Raw genomic sequence first — 18,103 nt, 5'->3', positions numbered from 1 at the left:
TCTTCAGCACTTTTTTATGTTCTGGTCTGGACAGTCACTTTAATATTTCATACTTGAGTGGTAGCTAAAGGCAGCCTCATTTGGGATGTGGGACTTAAGGCAGACTTTGAAGAATGGCTCAGATTAGGACAGGCCTTTGTGTTTGTCCTCTTTCTGTGATTGTCTCCTGTGTTCTTTTTCTCATCACGTACATCTTTTTCTGATCCTAAATGATGTTGAAATAGCATGCATCTACTTGGAGGCAGAGACTTCTTCTCTATCCTCTTTGTTTTGGGATAACTGCCTATTCTCTCCACTGGTGAGTCATCCATTCTCTACTAACCACCCCTCTGCCTTTTCCCCTCCCCCTTCTCCTCCTCACCCATCCCCAGCGTATCTGTGAGGTCTATAGCCGGAACCCCGCCAGCCTACTGGAAGAGCAGATCGAAGGTGCCCGGCGGCGAGTCACTCAGTTACAGCTGAAGATCCAGCAGGAGACTGGTGGCTCAGTGGTGAGTGATGTAGGCACAGCTCTAGTAAGGGCACATGCAGTGGAACTGGGGGTAGAGTGAGAGAAAAAGCAAGGACAGAAGGCTTCTTGGGTTATGCCAGGACCTCAAGGCTGAACTAGTAAGTGTTCAGTATTTTACAAAGAAACCAAGGTCAGCACCAGAGAGGCTGAACACTGTAGTGACACTCGGGATACCATAAAAAGAAAAAGTCTATTTCTTGCCCTCCAACAACATGGGCAATGGAAAGAAAGAAATATGAAATAAACAGACTGTCAGTGTTAGTCTCTGAATTATCCTTCCCTTCTAGGTAGTGCCTCATAGTGGATGTGTGTATATTTCTATACTGGTTTTACCTAGTATTTCATCTGGTATCCTTTCCCACCACCTATCATCAAGTAATGAGTCTTCTCAAAGAAATACAAGTACTTTTTAAAGTCAGCCTACATAAAAGACCCCCAGTCAGTTGAGATGGATCTGTATCAGCAGATAACCACATTTTATGAAAAACTCCAGAGAGTAGATGGTTCTTTATCCATTCTCTTCAGGGACTTGGCTATTAGTGTCTTACTGCTCTCCATCAGGCCTTAATTCTCTGGGTAAGTAAGAAGTAACTCTCCAGAAACTTTAAGGTCTCCAACGATAACATTTGCCAAAGCCAATAGGAATTATTTAAAGATGATCTACTTTTGCTTTTAGGATATCCAGATCAAAAAAGTTTGGGAAACACAGGCAAATACATTTAAACTGCTTCATTTTCTGAAGGACTTCTCATATTACACGGTTGGTAGGTAGGAGCTCAGGTTGGGGACTTAGACCATCTGGATTCAAATCCAGCATCACTTCTTATCAGCTTAAAGACTCTTGGGCAAGTTAATTAATCCATAGGAGCCTTAGCTTCCTCATTTATAAAATGGAGATAACAGTGTTTTCAGAGTTAAAGCATACCTTTGACACAGGGGCTGTACATGTTTGCTGCCGCCACTGCACTGTTGGTTGTGCTATGAGGTGATGAGTCTGAGAAACTAAGCTTGGAATCTGAAGGTCTGAGCTCCAACCCTGGCCTTAGGGTTGACCTGCTGTGTATCTTGGGCAAGTTACTTAAGATCTCTGAGCTTCTGTTGCCTCATTTATAACATGAGAGTAATGTGCCTAAGCTAGAGCCATTGAAAGATTAAATGTGACTTAGAAAAGTACTTTGTAAACAGCAAAGCACTATCAATATTGCTTCCTTCACATCCCACTAGCTCAGTCAGTCTCAGGCCAATGCCTGTCCATCCTCCTCAAAGACCTCCAAAGGTAAACCTTTTGTATCTTCCCTCGGTCACCTGCTTGAGTTTTTTTTTTTAATATACTTCTTGATGGTTAAGAAGTTCTTTCTTGTATCCAAATAAGGCAATAGATGCTTTGAGGTCCAGGGTGATTAGATAAAGCTGGCTTTTAGAATTTCACTAATGGTAAAGCTCCCTTTCCACCATTAGGGGTCATTGTCATCCTCAAACTGTACAAATGAAGCAATATCTCTTCTAGCTGGGCATTTTTGAGGCAATGAAGCAGAAGAGGCCACTAATTGTAAGCAAATAAGGCACTGATTGGTGGAAGGAAACCGTAGGGGGAGAGGCTCACAGAATTTGCCCACCCTGTGGGCCTTTCTGTTTCAGGACGTACTTCCACTATATGGTGACACCAGCCAGAGACCATCAGAAGGTAAGTCCCCCATCATCCCCTTTTTCTCTGGCATATCTCTAGTCCAGGTTTCTTATCTATTTACCCTCCCCATGGGGCAGATTCCAGGAAAGAAAATATATAGTGCCTGCCCTCTGAGAAACAGAATAATGGGAGAAAGCAGTACAAATACACAGGGAAGCTGGATACAACTTAGGCAGTAGAAATGAGTGTATAGCCAGTAGCCGGGATAGATGAGGGCCAATAAAATACCAGAATGAGTATGGTTCAGACAGCAGCTTGCCTGACAGCTCCTGGCGCTAAGGAATTCGGCAAATATTTGTTGTAAGAAGAAATGGGTGGTGACCAGAAGAGGGTTGGGAAGGAGTTGAGGGGCAAAACTAGTTGTGAGAGAGAGCTATGGAGTCTTATTTCAGGAGGTGACATGGCCTGTGCCCAGGTGCAGAGACAGGTGAAAGCTAGATGTGATGAGAGCAGAGGAGAGGTATACTGTTTAGTGTCCAAGTCTAGGGGTCATGGGATGAGAGAGCTGAAGGGAAACTGGTGAAAGAAAAGGTGGCAGCTTCCCCTTCCTGTCCTGTGCACAGTTGCCCAGAATAAAGGCTCTCTTTCCCCCAGGCCACAGCTCCTTCTGTATTATAGAAACTATTTTCTTCTCAGGCCGGCTTTCTCTGGATTCCCAAGAGGGGGACAGTGGCTTGGACTCTGGGACAGAACGCTTTCCTTCCCTCAGTGAGGTGAGTCCCAGCAGGGCAAGGCCCGTTCAGAACTTGCATTTGGGGTCCCTTCCCTTGCCCCAAGACTCTGCTGCCTACCGGCTGCACTGAGGACTCTGTGTGCCTCTTCCATCCATCTAGTTCCAAGGATATAATCACTGTGCTCTGGGTTCCAAAGCAGAAATTTCACATGCATCCAACATGCAAGACTATCAAATCTGGCTTTCATTTTATCATAGTCAACTCTGTTATATAAAGAGTAGGGTGGAGAGGATGGCCATGGCATGAACTATGGCAAGCCTTTGAGAGTGAGGGAGCAGAGACAAAATAAGCTAAAACAATGACTTGACCAAAACACATTTCCACCTGTCCAGGAATAACATCATCTTAGATTAATACAGTGAACCCAACCTACTCAGAAGTGGTAATCTGTTTTTTGCTGTGGATCTTTTTCTTCTCAAATAGCTTGTCTTTTCTGGAATGACTAAACGAATTTCAGGTTTTGACCCCGAAGGTTATCTCTTCCAGGTGTTCTCAGTTTGCATATGTAAACTGTAAACTGCAATATAAAAGTAAGAATGAGTGGAAGAAGTAGTAATGAAGTTAGCAGAATATTTGCTTAGCCAGAGTAATTAAATATGTGAATATGTGATTGAAAACATGTTAAAAACCTAATTTTAGATAACAATTGGAATTTTATTTTCTTACTGCCCTGTCCATGGGAAAATGATGAAATATATGTGAAAGGATCAGTATGTGGGAAAGTCACCAAGAAAGTAGAGTGGGACGGGGATCCTAAAGAATCTACAGTTGACGTTATCTGGAAGGCCAGGGAGTTAGTGATGAGGAGTGTGTGCTGTGGGTTGAGACTGCCTGGGTTAAGTCCAGGATACACTTCATGACTAGCTCTCTGACTTAGCAAGTCTCATAACCTCTTGGAGTCTCAGTTTCTTCATGTGAAAATGGGACGAATAATAGTATCTACCCCAAAGGGCTACTGTGAGAATCGAATGAGATAATATGTAATGAAGGGCTTAGTATAATGCCAGGCACACAGCAAATACTGCACTTCTCTCAGCTGATGTTTAAGTATGGTTATCACCACCAACACCAAAGAGCTGAGCCTTGAGGATCTTCCTGCTCACAGAATTCTTCATTTCTCTAGTCACTGATGAATCGGAACTCAATACTGTCAGACCCTGGGCTAGACAGTCCTCGAACCTCCCCTGTGATCATGGCCAGGGTGGCCCAGCACCACAGGCGGCAGGGCTCGGATGCAGCAGTCCCCTCAACCGGTGACCAGGTGAGTGATCCGGAGTCACCCTGCAGTTTTCCTTTTCTTTTCTCAGAAGTGAGATTTGGAGGCCTGGGTGTTACCAATACATGGTCGTGGATCATCAGACTAAACCCCTGCTTCAGCAACCCAAACTTTGAGACAGTCACTTACATAGAGAGCAAACAGTAAAGAAAGAGAACATGGCATAAATAGAGATATAAAAGTAAGGCTGGCTCCGTTTCTATGTGGAGAGTAGGTGAATGCATCTGTAAAGAGTAACAGCTAAGGAGTGGATAGCTGGTCTTTCTGTCTGTACAGAATAGGAAATAGGTTTAGGCAGTGTTTCTCCAGGATGCTAATTTTCAGTTTCCCCGTTCCTTAGCAAAATCCTTTTCTCAAACAAAATCTTATTATTTGGAACCCTAACATAGAAAAGAAAAAAAAAAACAAAGCTCAGCTCCCCTAGGACCTTTACTGATCAACCTCCTCCTGCCCTCAAGGGCACTTCCATGGAGCCCTAAGGTTCTGCAAAACCTGATTTGAAAGGCCCTGATCTCAAGGATAGAGCTAGATCCAGGAGAGACTTCAGGAAGACGGGTTTTGACTTAATGCAAACAGCTTGCAAAGAAGCTGGGCTGTCTGGCAGTGGAATGGACTTGAGAGCCAGAGAATTGCCTGTTGTTTTTCAGACACTGTTAACCGTGTCTAACAACGTTAGACATCTAAATATTTAATGTTCTACCTGTATAATGTTACTTAATATTTTTCTTTAAGCCAACTCAGTTCTTTAAACTTAAATTAATCTTAAGGAAATCTGTCATTACCTTAAATGAAAACCAGCATCACACACTATAAATGCAGAGTAAATGTAACCCTAAATGTAAGTTTAGAACCAAGTTTGTTAAATTCTACGTAGAAAGATATAGAACAGTGTAGAAGAAAGCTGCCATTTATATTAAAAAGAGGAAAAGGAGCCTCTTTCTTAAGACATCTCTGGATGAATGTTGAAGAAACTGATGGTTATTGCCTCTGAGGAGGGGAATTAGGTGGCTTGAGGATGAAGTGGATGGAAGACTTTTTTTTTTTTTTTTTTTGAGACGGAGTCTCGCTGTGTCGCCCAGGCTGGAGTGCAGTGGCCGGATCTCAGCTCACTGCAAGCTCCGCCTCCCGGGTTTTTACGCCATTCTCCTGCCTCAGCCTCCCGAGTAGCCGGGACTACAGGCGCCTGCCACCTCGCCCGGCTAGTGTTTCGTATTTTTTAGTAGAGACGGGGTTTCACCGTGTTAGCCAGGATGGTCTCGAACTCCTGACCTCGTGATCCGCCCGTCTCGGCCTCCCAAAGTGCTGGGATTACAGGCTTGCGCCACCGCGCCCGGCCGATGGAAGACTTTTTATTATCTTTACCCCTTTGTGTCCTTTTAATTGTAAACTACATGATGTAACTTACTCAAAATGTAGAGACAAAATTTAAAACAACCTGAAAAATAAACTCTAGCTCAGTTCTATTGCTTGCCAAAGGCTTTAATTAAGCTTGAGGCCAATTCTGCCTTAGTTAAAGGTATTAAAGCTATGCAGGCACCAGGCTGAAATTTTTCCTGGGTGAATCAAAAGGATGGAATGAAAACTGAAAAGAAACTAACTTTCTTAAACAATCTGAGCCAGTATTATTTAATGCCATGTCCAGATATCACCTAAAATCATTTTGACCCTCAACAGAAATCATCTCACTTAAAATCATTTTGAGTTCCACTTCCCACACTGGAAAGCACTGGTGTCAGGAGTTATACAGGTGGTATTTTCAAACTGTGGGTTGTCATCTTTTGGTAAGTCATGATATCAATATTGAAGGTCATGAGCAGCATCTGTTTTAATGAGGTAGAATCTAATAGCATGAAAAGAAAATATCAGAATTCATCATATGTAATAAGAGTATAACTTTGTGAAACTTCTGTTTTCATTACATATGTGTGTGCTGAGTTGCAGTGAAAACATATTTATTAGAAGTCATGGTCAGCAGAAAGTTTGAAAGCTACTTTCTGGAGTTCTTTTGACTCTGGGAGCCTATTAATCACTAAGTCCAGGAGGAGGTCTTCAGAACATGGGGTCTCTAAAGTAATTTGGATAAAGGGGGAGAAATGGTACAATGAAGAAAACAGAGCAAATGATAATCCTGCTCGCTGAGCTCTCTTTGGTGGCGTTGTGGTTTTAGTAAACTTGTCCTCTCACCTTGGAGTTCAGAGTTCCAAGCAGCATCTTGTTTCTCTTAGAGCATTTATCGCTCTGCTGTTATTTCCCTATGTGGCTTACCTCACCTTTATTTGCTTTATCTCTGTAGGTAACCTGGCACATAGTAGCCACCTCATAATGTGTAGTGAATGAATGAGTGAATAGGAGTAATCAAAATTGTCTTCTGAGTGGCATCTTAGGGGAGGACTTATCCAGAGCTCCTAAGTTTCTTGAAGCTGAAGTTTCACAGTGTGATCTGTAGAAAAGAGGATCGTGGCCTAAGTGAACATAGTTTTTATAAATCTAGAGTTATGCAGGCATCAAAGGAAAATTCTAATCAAGAGCTACTGTGCAAAAGAAGAATACATGTGAGCAAGCCTCTCTGAACTTATTCTGGTTGGGCTGCCGAATTCACAAAAAGTAGGATTTTAAAAAGACAACAACATATGATACTCTAATTTTACCCATTGTATAAAGTTTGGTTATTCTTACAATGTGGAGGGGAAAGATGGGGAAAGGGATCTGATGGGTATTGAAATGCCTAATGTACCAGCTGCTGTGCCAGATCTTTACAAAAAATTTCATGTAATTCTCCCAATCAGGAAAAAAGTTGGCCATTGGAATCTTCCTGTGGTCTAAGGGAATGTTCAAGGGCTAACCTTGTCACTGGCAGGGTATCAGAACTAGGATTGAGTTCTCCTGGGCCCCAACACAGAGCTCTTTCCTATCCTAACCACTCTTTTATTGCCCTCTCTATAACCCTGTCTTTGTAGAACTGAAGGACCAAGTTCAGGTTGCTAAGGGGGTCAGGCATCTATCCTGTTCTAGGAAAGGCTTTCCTTCAGGTGGCTCATAGAAGCAGGTGTGGGGTCAGTGGTCTTAGAGCCCTTGTTTTCCTCTTTAAAATTGTTTCATCTTCTCGAAACTAAGTTGCTATTTTCAAGTGTTAAGAGCAAATAGAGTATAATTCCAGTTTCCTAATCATAATAAATGTTAGTAACAGCATAGGAAGAAAACCTATACTTTCTATAAAACTGTCAGCAGCAGGGAAATGGATGCATAAGGAACTCTCACTTTCTTTTACGTTGTTCTATAGTGTTTGATCTTTTTAATAATAAGCATATTCTACTTTTGTAATCAGAAAGAATATGTATTTGTAAAGACTTTTTTTAAAAAAATCCTCCCCATAAACAAGAAAAAACCTAGTGCTTTTCAGGTTTCACCAGAGAGCTCAGTAGAGCCAGAAGTACTCACCCACCACCTCCTGGGGCTCTCAGACCCCAAGAGGTTCAGAGACTAGGGTATTTAGGAGAGGAGGATACTCAGGATGTGTTTGGGAAATACAAATACAGCACATCAGGCCTGATTCTGCAGCTGTGAGCACGCCAGTCAGTCTGTCAGGGCCTCACTTTTTTCAATTATAAATGAGTGTTAGACTCTAGTTTCTGAGATACCTTCTGGGCCACTCATGTTCTGTGACTCAGTCATTCTGGGCATAGAGGCCATAAATATCCAGGAAAACAAAAAAGGGGTGAGGATCATCAGAGAGGAACTGTCAGGAAAAGCCCCTTAAGAAAGTGGGTTAGGAGGGTATCATAGGCCTGGGTTAAAGTAGGCACATGTAAGCTGAGTGGGTTCCAGAAGCAGAGACCTTGTTGGGGAATCACTGGAAATGAAGGAGGTCTAATTGAGTGAGAAATAGAGTTAGCAGAAAAGCTTTGAAAGCTCAAGGAACCTTTAGGAGAAAAACTTGTGCAATGAAGCATCTGAGAAGTTTATGCAATATGAAGTCTCTCTCATCATACCTAATCCATGGCATGTCCATTAGGATTAGGTTTTTATTTAAATTAGTATAAGGGGGAAAGAAAGAAAAGCCAGACTAAGAAATGTGGATTTTAGGCAGGTAATGGGGATCTACCACAGATTCTTGAGAGGGCAAGCAAAATAATGCAAATGGTGTTAAAGATCAGCCGCATCTCCATTTGTTCAGAGAGGCAGAGATCTACTAGTAGGCTCTCCCATAATTATTTAGCCACCAGTACTTACTAGGCACAGAATAACTGTTCAGTAGCACTGTGGTAGACACTGGGTTTGGAGGATGTGTGTTTGGGGTAGGGGTGGCTGTTTAGTCTGTTAAGGAAAACAAAGCCCCCAACCCAGCAGTCCAGCAGGAACTATAGGCTCTTATTTTGTTGACTGACAGTCCCACCCCAGACCTTTGCAAACAGGAAGAGAGCATTTTCTCCTACTTCCCATCTTCATATGTCATGTGACCAGGCTGCTCTGAATCTGCCCTGCCCCACCCAGAAGCAGTTGACTTCCTGCAAGTGGAGAAATCATTTCATCTGTGCTCTGATTTGGGGGCGGGAGTGAGATGCCAACGTTCACCAGACCCGGGTGGCTTTGTGAGTGCTGTGCTGCAACTAAACAAACTTCACTGAGGTGGCTGAATCCTCTGTCCTCTATAACCTCTCATCTCTACAACTTAACTCTCTCCCCCAGGGTGTAGATCAAAGCCCAAAGCCTTTAATTATTGGCCCAGAGGAAGACTGTGACCCAGGTTATTTCAACAACGAGGTAACGGTTTCCTAGTTTTCTCCTTTCATCATTTTTTTGTCATACAAGCTGCTCTTGACTAGAAGCAGTTTGACTAGCATCAGCTGTGAAGGGAACTTGGGGCGGGGAGTCTCCTTTATGAACCCAGGACGGGGAATCACATGGGAGCTAGGCTGGAACCTGCTGTGCTGCTGTGCCTGGCCTCCCACCATGCTCATCCTTCTGCCTTCCAGAGTGACATCATATTCCAGGATCTGGAGAAACTGAAGTCTCGGCCAGCTCACCTGGGGGTTTTTCTACGTTACATCTTCTCTCAGGCAGACCCCAGTCCACTGGTAAGTCAGAAGCGTCCGTCTTGATTGAGGGCCTGCTGGTGCTGGGCAGAGAGGACCTCTAGCCTCTGTTTCTGCTCTCTGGCTGTTACAATTCAGATCCATGGGCACAGTCAGGCACTTCAGGGACAGAGACAAATAGCCAAGAAGATGAAACCTATGCAGAGGGGATTTTTCACTGTATGATGCAGCTAACTAACTACATCAGTTGCCTAGGGAGGAGCAAGAGAGCAAGGCCAGGAAAACTCATTCTTGATCAGTTCAGGAAATCATCTTGGAGAAGTTGCTCTCCCTAGAGGTTTTTAATTGAAGGTAGATACAGACCAACTAGGGAGTTGAGAGAGTGGCCCTGTGAGAAAACTTGCAGATGGCAAGGCTTAAAGGGTGTTCCGTGTGAAGGTGATGACAAGAAGGAATGTGAGGGGATGGAGAACAAAGTACCGGGGACAGTATTCAGAGCCAGCAGCCTTCCCAGTTTCCTCATTCTGCTCAGCTGCTTGGAAAGGAAGGGGAGATGGAGGAGAGGGGTTGCGGTTGTATTCTTCAGAGTAAACTTCTCACCTGGGGCATGGGCTGCTGTTTTGTCTTTCTGGGGACACCATCAGAAGCCAGAATGAACAACCATCCACAGGTATTGATTGAACACCTGTGTGCAAGTCCAAGGGCCAGAAGCATTCCTGAATAAAGACAGGGCACACCACAAAGAGAAATAAAACATGAATCCTTAAGAAACAGGACATAAACCAGCACAGAGACACAAGTGAAATACCACGTGTGCAGAGGATACAGAGTTGAGGAGTGATCAGTGTTGAAGATGTGCCTGTGGGAAAGGGGGTGGGGATTATTTTGCCACAGGTTTCTGAAATAGTTTGACCCCGGCTTTCTCAACCTCAGCACTGTTTTGAACTGGAGAATTCTTTGTTGTGGTAGACTGTTCTGTGCCTTTGGGGAAATATGGCTGCATCACTGGGCTCTACCCACTAGATGCCAGTAGCACCACACTTGCCCAGTCGTGACAACTAAAAATGTCTCCAGATAGGGCCAAATGTCCCCTAGGGGGCAGAATCACTGTTGGGGGAGAACCACTGCTCTAACCCGGTTATCTCTGCTTCTAGCTTTTTTACCTATGTGCAGAAGTTTATCAGCAGACAAGCCCCAAGGATTCCCGAAACCTGGGGAAAGACATCTGGAATATTTTCCTGGAGAAAAATGCGGTAAGGCAGTCATAGATTGGATTATAATTTTATTATATTCTTTGAACTACTCAGTGGCAGGGAAAATTAAGCAAAACATTCAGGCCACACGGACACAGGTTCTTAAAGAGAAATCTAGGCTGAGAGATTAATATCCCTGGATTCTGTTCCTAGTGCTACTCTCAAAAAATCTCGCAGTACCTCTTTTGTTGCACATATAGAATACACATTGCCTCTCCCTGGAATGTTTAGAGGAAAAGATTGTACCAAATTCTCCCTGATTCAGTGCCCTGGTTCCCCACAACCCTCCCTGCTTTGCCCATCCCTAGGCTGAAGAAACAGAGGTCTAGAGACATCAGATGGTCTAGATCAGTGAGGCAAGAGGTTTCTGAAGCTCAGTCTGAGTTGCTATTACTGCCCAAAGGCAGGAGTCAGAGGTGGGAGGCCCCAGAGTGTCTGGGGTAGACGGCACCCTGTGCATTGGGACAGAGTTCCCAGGGGTGTGTCAGGGATCCCGCTGGCAAGAGCATCTCTGCCTGCAGAGGGCAACTGCTATCCCAGACTTTCTAATCTGGTCAACTAGACTAATTCCAAGGTGACTTTATTCTTTTGGCAGTAAGCTAGTAGGGTTAATGAGGTTGGAGAAAATTGGTTTTTCTTAAGAGTTTTATATTTGCCCTCTTAAGTGGGTCTTGAGTAGGGAGGTTAGAGCTGCCAGTTGTTCTCTGTTGGTTGTTATGGAACCTCTCCAGTATCCAGGTGTCAGGGACTTGTGTAGCAAAAGCCAGAACACCATGCTAACTGCAAGGCTGGGTGACACAAGGCTAGCTTTCCCATGGGAGTGAGGGGGAGGGAAGGTCCACCAAATAGCCCAATAAAGGCTTTTCCCTTGCTGCTAAGTCAGCACGGGTCCACTTTTTGGACAACATGCCATTCCATGCACTCTCATGGCCTGGAAATAAGAGTGAAAAAACTGCCTGTGCTGCCCTCAGAATATTGTACCAGCTTGCTATGTAGCCTCAGACTCCATTTCCCAGAAACCCTAGCCTAGAATTCAGGTGTGCAGTTGGGGAGTAATGAAAAGAATGGTAGGGCAGATGTAGGCAGAAAGGCAAGAAGTTCATATGGGCAAGCCCTCCTCGCCTGGCACACACTGTTGATCTCCCTGGAGTGTGCAGACCTGACCACTTCTGCTCCACACTTCTGTTTTTTAGCCTCTGAGAGTCAAGATCCCTGAGATGTTACAGGCTGAAATTGGTAAGTTGGCTCATTGGTCGGTTAGTCTCTTCTTGGTGCCTTTCTTGTCCTGAGCTCTCAGGAGACTCCAGAGGACAGAAGGGACATAGTTCCTGTCCTTGGGCAACCATCCTCTAATAGAGGAAAAGACCCATGAGACAGTTGCTCCAGAACACTGCACAGTAGCTTATGGACAGGTGCATATGGGACAGACCCTGCCTGGGCACTCACTCTGCCGGGGAGGAGCTTGTCGTGGGAAGACATTGGACTTGGAGTTAGGAGACCTGGGTTCATGTCTGCCAGCCTTCTACATGATCTCTCTGGTTCTCCATTGGCTTATCTGTACGAAGAGGAAATCAGACTTGATCAGGGATTCCTCAGCCAGGCTGGTTATCAAGAATCCCTTGGGGAACTCAAAAAATACAGAAACTAGGGCCTCACTCCATCCTCCTTTCAGAGTTGGAATCTCCAGAGTGGTTTTTCTTGTTGGTTTTTTTTTTTTTTTTTTTTTTTTTGAGGGTGGGGGTGCGGGAGGTGTTTTATTTTTGTTTTTGTAAGTTCCCTAATACTGACAGCAACGAGTCCAGAATGAGGACCAGGCAGGCTAGATGGTGCCCAGCTCCCTTCTCCTTCTAATCATCAGTAGAAAAATTAAGGGGAGGCAGTCTAAGGTGATGTCAGCCTGAGAAGCTAATCACTGGCAGTTTTTTAGAGGACAGGAATTGGAAGCTGCATGTAGAAAGAGATGATTTGTGGGCACGTGTGACGGGGAGGAGAGCCCAGGCATAGGGTGAACAGAGCTTGCTCGAAAGCAGAGTGAGAGTAAAGCGCAACTCTCAGGGACTTAGCCTCGCCTGGGTGGAGCTAGATGCGGGGACTAGAGGAGAGACATCTTTCAGTTTCTACTGGGGAGCTCAGGTTTCATGGAATGTGAAGTGCTTGCCTCTTTTAGCCTTGAGCTGCTTCTGGAGCAGTAGAGGGGAACAAGCCTCTCAGAGATCTGCACTTGGATGTCAGAGGATGGTACTTAGACCCATCCAGTAAGAGGGGCTTTAATCCTTCTCTTAATGGAGCACAGAACATCCAGAAAATATTTTTGTCCTTGCCTTGTACTTTGGATATCAGGATTCCAGTCCTGAATTCAGGAAAGACCTGAGAGTCCAGGCCCTCTCTCCCTTTAGGCTAACAGGGCAGAAAGCCAGCCCTTCCTCCCAGTGTCACAGGGAGTTGAAATGCCTTGAGATGCTCAGCAGAAGTGATCTCCCCCCACCCCCAGTACCCTACCCACTCTGCTTTCTCTGGTCTCCCACTACAGACTCGCGCCTGCGGAACAGCGAGGATGCCCGTGGTGTTCTCTGTGAAGCTCAAGAGGCAGCCATGCCTGAGATCCAAGAGCAGATCCACGACTACAGGTTGGCCCAGGAGCTGCCCTCCCACCACTCTCCTTGCACCTCTGCCTCTTGTCCTTGGCTCCTTCCCTCTGGGACGTGCACATATCTCTTGTTATATGTTTGCCTCGTTCTTTCTGGGTATCCATCTGTTGAGTATTTGTGTATATTTCTTTCTTTCCCTGTGTTTATCTGGCTTAGAACGAAGCGCACTCTGGGGCTGGGCAGCCTGTATGGTGAAAATGACCTGCTGGACCTGGATGGGGACCCTCTCCGAGAGCGCCAAGTGGCTGAGAAGCAGCTGGCTGCCCTTGGAGATATTTTGTGAGTCTTTCAGCTTCCTCCCACCCCACTGAACGTCCCAAGCAGGTTGACATATTTTGTGGGTCTGTTCTTTCAATCTCTCCCCCTCTTCCACTTCTTGCCTGATTCTCCTGCCCCTGAAAGATGGGGAGTCGTGCCCTCCTGCTGCATTGGTCAGGCTGAGGGCTGCAGGTGTTCAAGGGCGTGGCAGAGCCTGCAGCTCCTGATAGTCATTTGGTGGTTATGACAGACCATGGGCCCCAGGAATGTGGTAAGCTTTCTGCTTTCCCCTGCTGGCCCGCTTCCTGACCTCTCTCCCTTCCTGCCTCTAAGATCTTATCTGTCACAGAGAGTGAGGCCAGTGCTGTGTGTGCCCAGTGGATAAAGTTCCTTCAGGAGGCAGCTAGAACTGGCTTAGGGGAAATTGAAACGTCTTTTACTGATCCACATCAGAAAACTGAACTAGCGCAACACATTAAGGCGCTTCTGGCACAGCTGCTTTTGTTATGTTTTTCTAACGCCATTTTCAAAAGTGTCGTAGGCACCTGTGATGAAAGCCCCAGTATCACAGACTTTGTGGGGACACTTCAGACTTAGAAGTAATTTTTTTCCCTAATACTGCTTCTTACTAAGTAGCTATGTGACCTTGGTTAAGCCATTCCATATAAGTCAGATCCATAGGCACAGCCGGGCACTTCAAGGACAGGGTAAAAATAGCAAAGAAGATGAAACCTATGCAGTCTCTGCTAAGGCTGATATTTCTTTTTTTTTTTTTTTTTTTTTGAGACAGAGTCTCGCTCTGTCGCCCAGGCTGGAGTGCAGTGGCCGGATCTCAGCTCACTGCAAGCTCCGCCTCCCGGGTTCACGCCATTCTCCTGCCTCAGCCTCCCGAGTAGCTGGGACTACAGGCGCCCGCCACCTCGCCCGGCTAGTTTTTTTTTCTATTTCTTAGTAGAGACGGGGTTTCACCGTGTTAGCCAGGATGGTCTCGATCTCCCGACCTCGTGATCCGCCCGTCTCGGCCTCCCAAAGTGCTGGGATTACAGGCTTGAGCCACCGCGCCCGGCCTTTATTTCAACTCGGCAAATATTTATGGAGTTCCTGCTATGTACCAAATACTTGTGCATCAAACGTACTTCTCTCCTTTTCCCCCACTAACCCTCCTTTCATCTAGGAAAAAGTTACCCTCCTCCTAGCCTCTAACCAGGTGACCAGCCGCTGTCTTTGCAGTCTGAGTCATCTGTTTTTTCTTTCATTCCAGGTCCAAGTATGAGGAAGATAGGAGGTAAGCAAGTCTATGATGTGCATTTGCAGCTTTTCAAGTTGGAAGGAGTGGGGATGAGCTACTATGCTTTCCATTTCTGACAATCACAGGGGAGTCCCTCATGTTGTACAACCACGTAGGACCGTGGTTCCTGCAAGTCTAGCTCTCAGGTGTCTATGTGACCATAACATAGGGTTCATGAGGCCCACGCCCCTGATGCTTAGGGATCACCCCTGGGGATGTGGATCTGTTCCTCAGTGGGAAGACGCCAAGCTGCCATTGCTCCTCACAGTGCCATGCCTGGCTGCAGCTTCTCTACCCAGATGAGCTCTTTGTCTCCCTTCTCACTTCTTTCCCTTAAACTACCTAAAGTAGTGACAGTAATTGTGGAATCAGCCTGTTAGTGGCATCTGCAGAGGGGAGCTGGTGTGCAGCACAGTTCCTTTCTTGGCACATATTAGAATTTTTTTTTTTTTTTTTTTTGCAGCCTATATATTTATCTCATTGTTTTTCATTAGCCAAGATTAAAATGAGTCTGCATTCCCTGAGCATACACACTAATAAGGAAGAGAAAATAGGGTGAGGAGTCTGTTTCACAGGGAAATACAGACAGAGCTAAAGCCTTGCTGCATTGAATGCAGAGTGGGTCATCATCCATCCAGCAAATTGTGGATACAAAGACATTTTTAAGCAGAAGTCTGGACATTTTCATTTGTGGCAGTTGGAAGCCACTTGACAGCTCCTTGTCCATCTCTTTTTCTCTGTACTGGGGTGGGAGGATGGTGAAGGCAGTATACCTTGGCAGAGGCTGCTGGCATTTCTCCTTTCCCCTGGCCTCCCCACCCCTGCATATATGCCTGAGAGTATCAGCTGCAGACCTCAGCCAGTCTTCCACGTCTGCCTGTGTCTTGACCAGGCAGGAAATTATTTACTTACATTTTAGGGAATTGGCGTGTTCTTCCGCTGACCATCATCTGCTCATGGGGAAGAGTTCTGCTTAGGGAAAGAGTAAGACTTCTCCTGGGAGAAGTCTTATTCTTGGTTACCTGTGGGCTCACTGTGTGGAGAAGGTCACAGTCCAACTTTTGGCCAGCTTCTGCCTGCTGTCCCATTTAATTATTTTAGACTTTTCTTTGAATACTTTTACCTGTAACTACCCCTTCCCCACTCCACTGGGTGGTGGTGAAGAGATTGTTTGGCACAGGGAAGATAACTTGAGCTCTCTGATTATGGACACTGTTCCTCTTTTACAGCGCCCCCATGGACTTTGCCCTCAATACCTACATGAGCCATGCTGGGATCCGTCTTCGAGAGGCACGACCTTCCAACACAGCTGAAAAGGCCCAGTCTGCTCCTGACAAGGACAAGTGGCTACCCTTCTTCCCTAAGACCAAGAAGGTGAGGGCCAGGCATGGTGGCTCATGCCTGTAATCCTAGTACTTTGGGATGCCAAAGCAGATGATTGCCTGAGCTCAGGAGTTCGAGACCAGCCTGGGCAACATGGTGAAACCCCATCTCTACTAAAATACAAAAATTAGTCCGGCGTAGTGGTGCATGCCTTAACCCCAGCTGCTCGGGAGGCTGAGGCACGAGTATTGCTTGAACCCAAGAATTGGAGGTTGCAGTGAGCCAAGATCATACCACTGCACTCCAGCCTAGGCAATAGAGTGAGACTCTGTCTCAAAAAAAATAAAAAGAAGGTAACAGCTGTCCTGGAAAATATCTCCTCTTGGTGCAGTTCTCTGTGCTGAGGTAGGTCAGGAAAGCCATTTTGCAGGTCTCTGGCTACATACCTCCACCTGGATGTGGACTCAGAACCCCCAGACTAGAGCAGCTCTCAGTCCCTTCCAAACCCAGGTCAGAGGTGAATGCTTGTTAGGGTACCAGCAAGAGTCAACTCTCCAGTTACTTGCTGAGGGCCAGCCTTGGGGGACAATGGCAGAATTTATTAGCAGCCATGCCTGAGTATCAGGGCCTCCTCCAAACCCCAGTGTCTCCTGTCTCAGCAGAGCAGCAATTCCAAGAAAGAAAAGGATGCCTTGGAGGACAAGAAGCGAAACCCCATCCTCAAATACATTGGGAAGCCCAAAAGCTCTTCTCAAAGCAGTGAGTATTTGGGGAGCAACAGCCTTGGGCATTCCTTGGGCAGGGACCTCAGCCCTTTCATGTACCAGTATGTTGGCAGAGGGCCTTCCTGTGTTTCTGGGAACCACAGACCCAAACTCAGACCACAGCCACTTTCTCTCCCCTTGCCAAATCCAGTGCAGGATCTCTGAGGTTCAGGTGAATATTTCTGAGCCAAGGAAACCGTACCGGTCTCTGGGTCTTAGTCTAGGAACCCAGAGCAGTTCTAGCTACCAAACGACCACGTGAGAAACATTTCCCCTCGGCAAGGATCGCCCTGTGGACAGTAAATACTCCCTTCACCTTCATCCAAGGGTCTATAATTGGTCCCAGCACACAGGACTGCAATAGTACAGATATGGGAGGGGCATGGTTGAGTCACTATTGAGTAGAACTAGTCAGGTTGGGGGCAAGTTTGGGTCCCAGAGGTTCCCCTAATGCCATCAGTAACCCAAAACTCAACTGATCCTATCATTGATCTCTTCCCAGTGTGTGTGTCATTTGTCTGGAAATTGTTGCTGTCCCCTCCCAGTCAGTACCTTAAGCCCCCCAATATCAATGGGAATCTGTGAGGGGTAGTGGGGTGGGCCGGCTGCCCTTTCTGAAATTGCTGCATTACAGGAGAGGGAAAGGGATTCTTCTAGATCAGCCTTGGTTTTCACCGCTACCATTTCATTTTCTGGCTTGATGTAATTTTTATTTTGATTCTTAAAACATTGATTTGACTTTTCATGGTTTACTTTTGTTTTTGTTTGTTTTTCTTTTAGCATTTCATATTCCCTTGTCCCCTGTGGAAGGTAAAAGGACCATTTTCTTTGGGTTTGTCTTTGCATTAGCATTGAGTTTCCATCTCCCAAATCTTGTCTTTTCTGTTTCTTTCTCACCATCTCCCATCCTGTTCCTCCTCCCTCCCTTTCTTTCTTCTCTCCACTTCTCTTATATGTTGCTCATTGTTGCTAAAGCTGCTGTGTGCTGCAAACCCTGTGGGTGGTTGGGGAGGGCACCACCCTCATGCCAGGTATGAGACTTTGTCTCCTAACCCAGAGTTCCAGGGGGCAGAGCTCCTACTCCCGCAGGGACAGCGCCTTCTGGTAGTTCTGGCCAAGACTAGACTTCTGGTTCCTCTGGCAGTTTTTCCACAGCCTGAGGCCTTTTCTCTATAATTCAGTCACATCTCCATGATGAGTTTCCAAAAATCCAGAGTTCTATATAAGTGAGGGGAACCCTCACACATTGAAGGGTCTTGCAGTGAAGCAGAAGTGCCTCAGATTTTTTTTTTTTTTTTTTTTTTTTTTTTTTTTTTTTTTTTTTTTTT

General features: G+C 45.7%; 1 protein-coding gene across 2 annotated transcripts in view; it reads left to right on the top strand.

Moving 5' to 3' along the window:
* The window catches only part of ARHGEF11 (Rho guanine nucleotide exchange factor 11), a 110,997-nt gene that overhangs the window by 73,048 nt on the left and 19,846 nt on the right, over positions 1 to 18,103 (top strand). Inside the window, exons 8-21 of one of the 2 annotated variants that reach the window (XM_025403081.1) lie at positions 372 to 491; positions 2,150 to 2,195; positions 2,835 to 2,911; positions 4,056 to 4,193; positions 8,895 to 8,969; positions 9,182 to 9,283; positions 10,396 to 10,494; positions 11,688 to 11,730; positions 13,025 to 13,121; positions 13,299 to 13,421; positions 14,662 to 14,685; positions 15,918 to 16,062; positions 16,674 to 16,770; positions 17,556 to 17,585. In XM_025403081.1, coding sequence (XP_025258866.1) covers positions 372 to 491; positions 2,150 to 2,195; positions 2,835 to 2,911; positions 4,056 to 4,193; positions 8,895 to 8,969; positions 9,182 to 9,283; positions 10,396 to 10,494; positions 11,688 to 11,730; positions 13,025 to 13,121; positions 13,299 to 13,421; positions 14,662 to 14,685; positions 15,918 to 16,062; positions 16,674 to 16,770; positions 17,556 to 17,585 — 1,216 coding nt within the window. The remainder of the gene's footprint in view (positions 1 to 371; positions 492 to 2,149; positions 2,196 to 2,834; positions 2,912 to 4,055; positions 4,194 to 8,894; positions 8,970 to 9,181; positions 9,284 to 10,395; positions 10,495 to 11,687; positions 11,731 to 13,024; positions 13,122 to 13,298; positions 13,422 to 14,661; positions 14,686 to 15,917; positions 16,063 to 16,673; positions 16,771 to 17,555; positions 17,586 to 18,103) is intronic. The other variant, XM_025403090.1, reaches the window with a different exon arrangement.

Source organism: Theropithecus gelada, chromosome 1, assembly GCF_003255815.1.
Source record: "Theropithecus gelada isolate Dixy chromosome 1, Tgel_1.0, whole genome shotgun sequence".
NCBI classification, from domain to species: Eukaryota; Metazoa; Chordata; class Mammalia; order Primates; family Cercopithecidae; genus Theropithecus; species Theropithecus gelada.
Note: the sequence above shows the minus strand (reverse complement) of the source record. Positions and strands in the feature narration are given on the sequence as shown.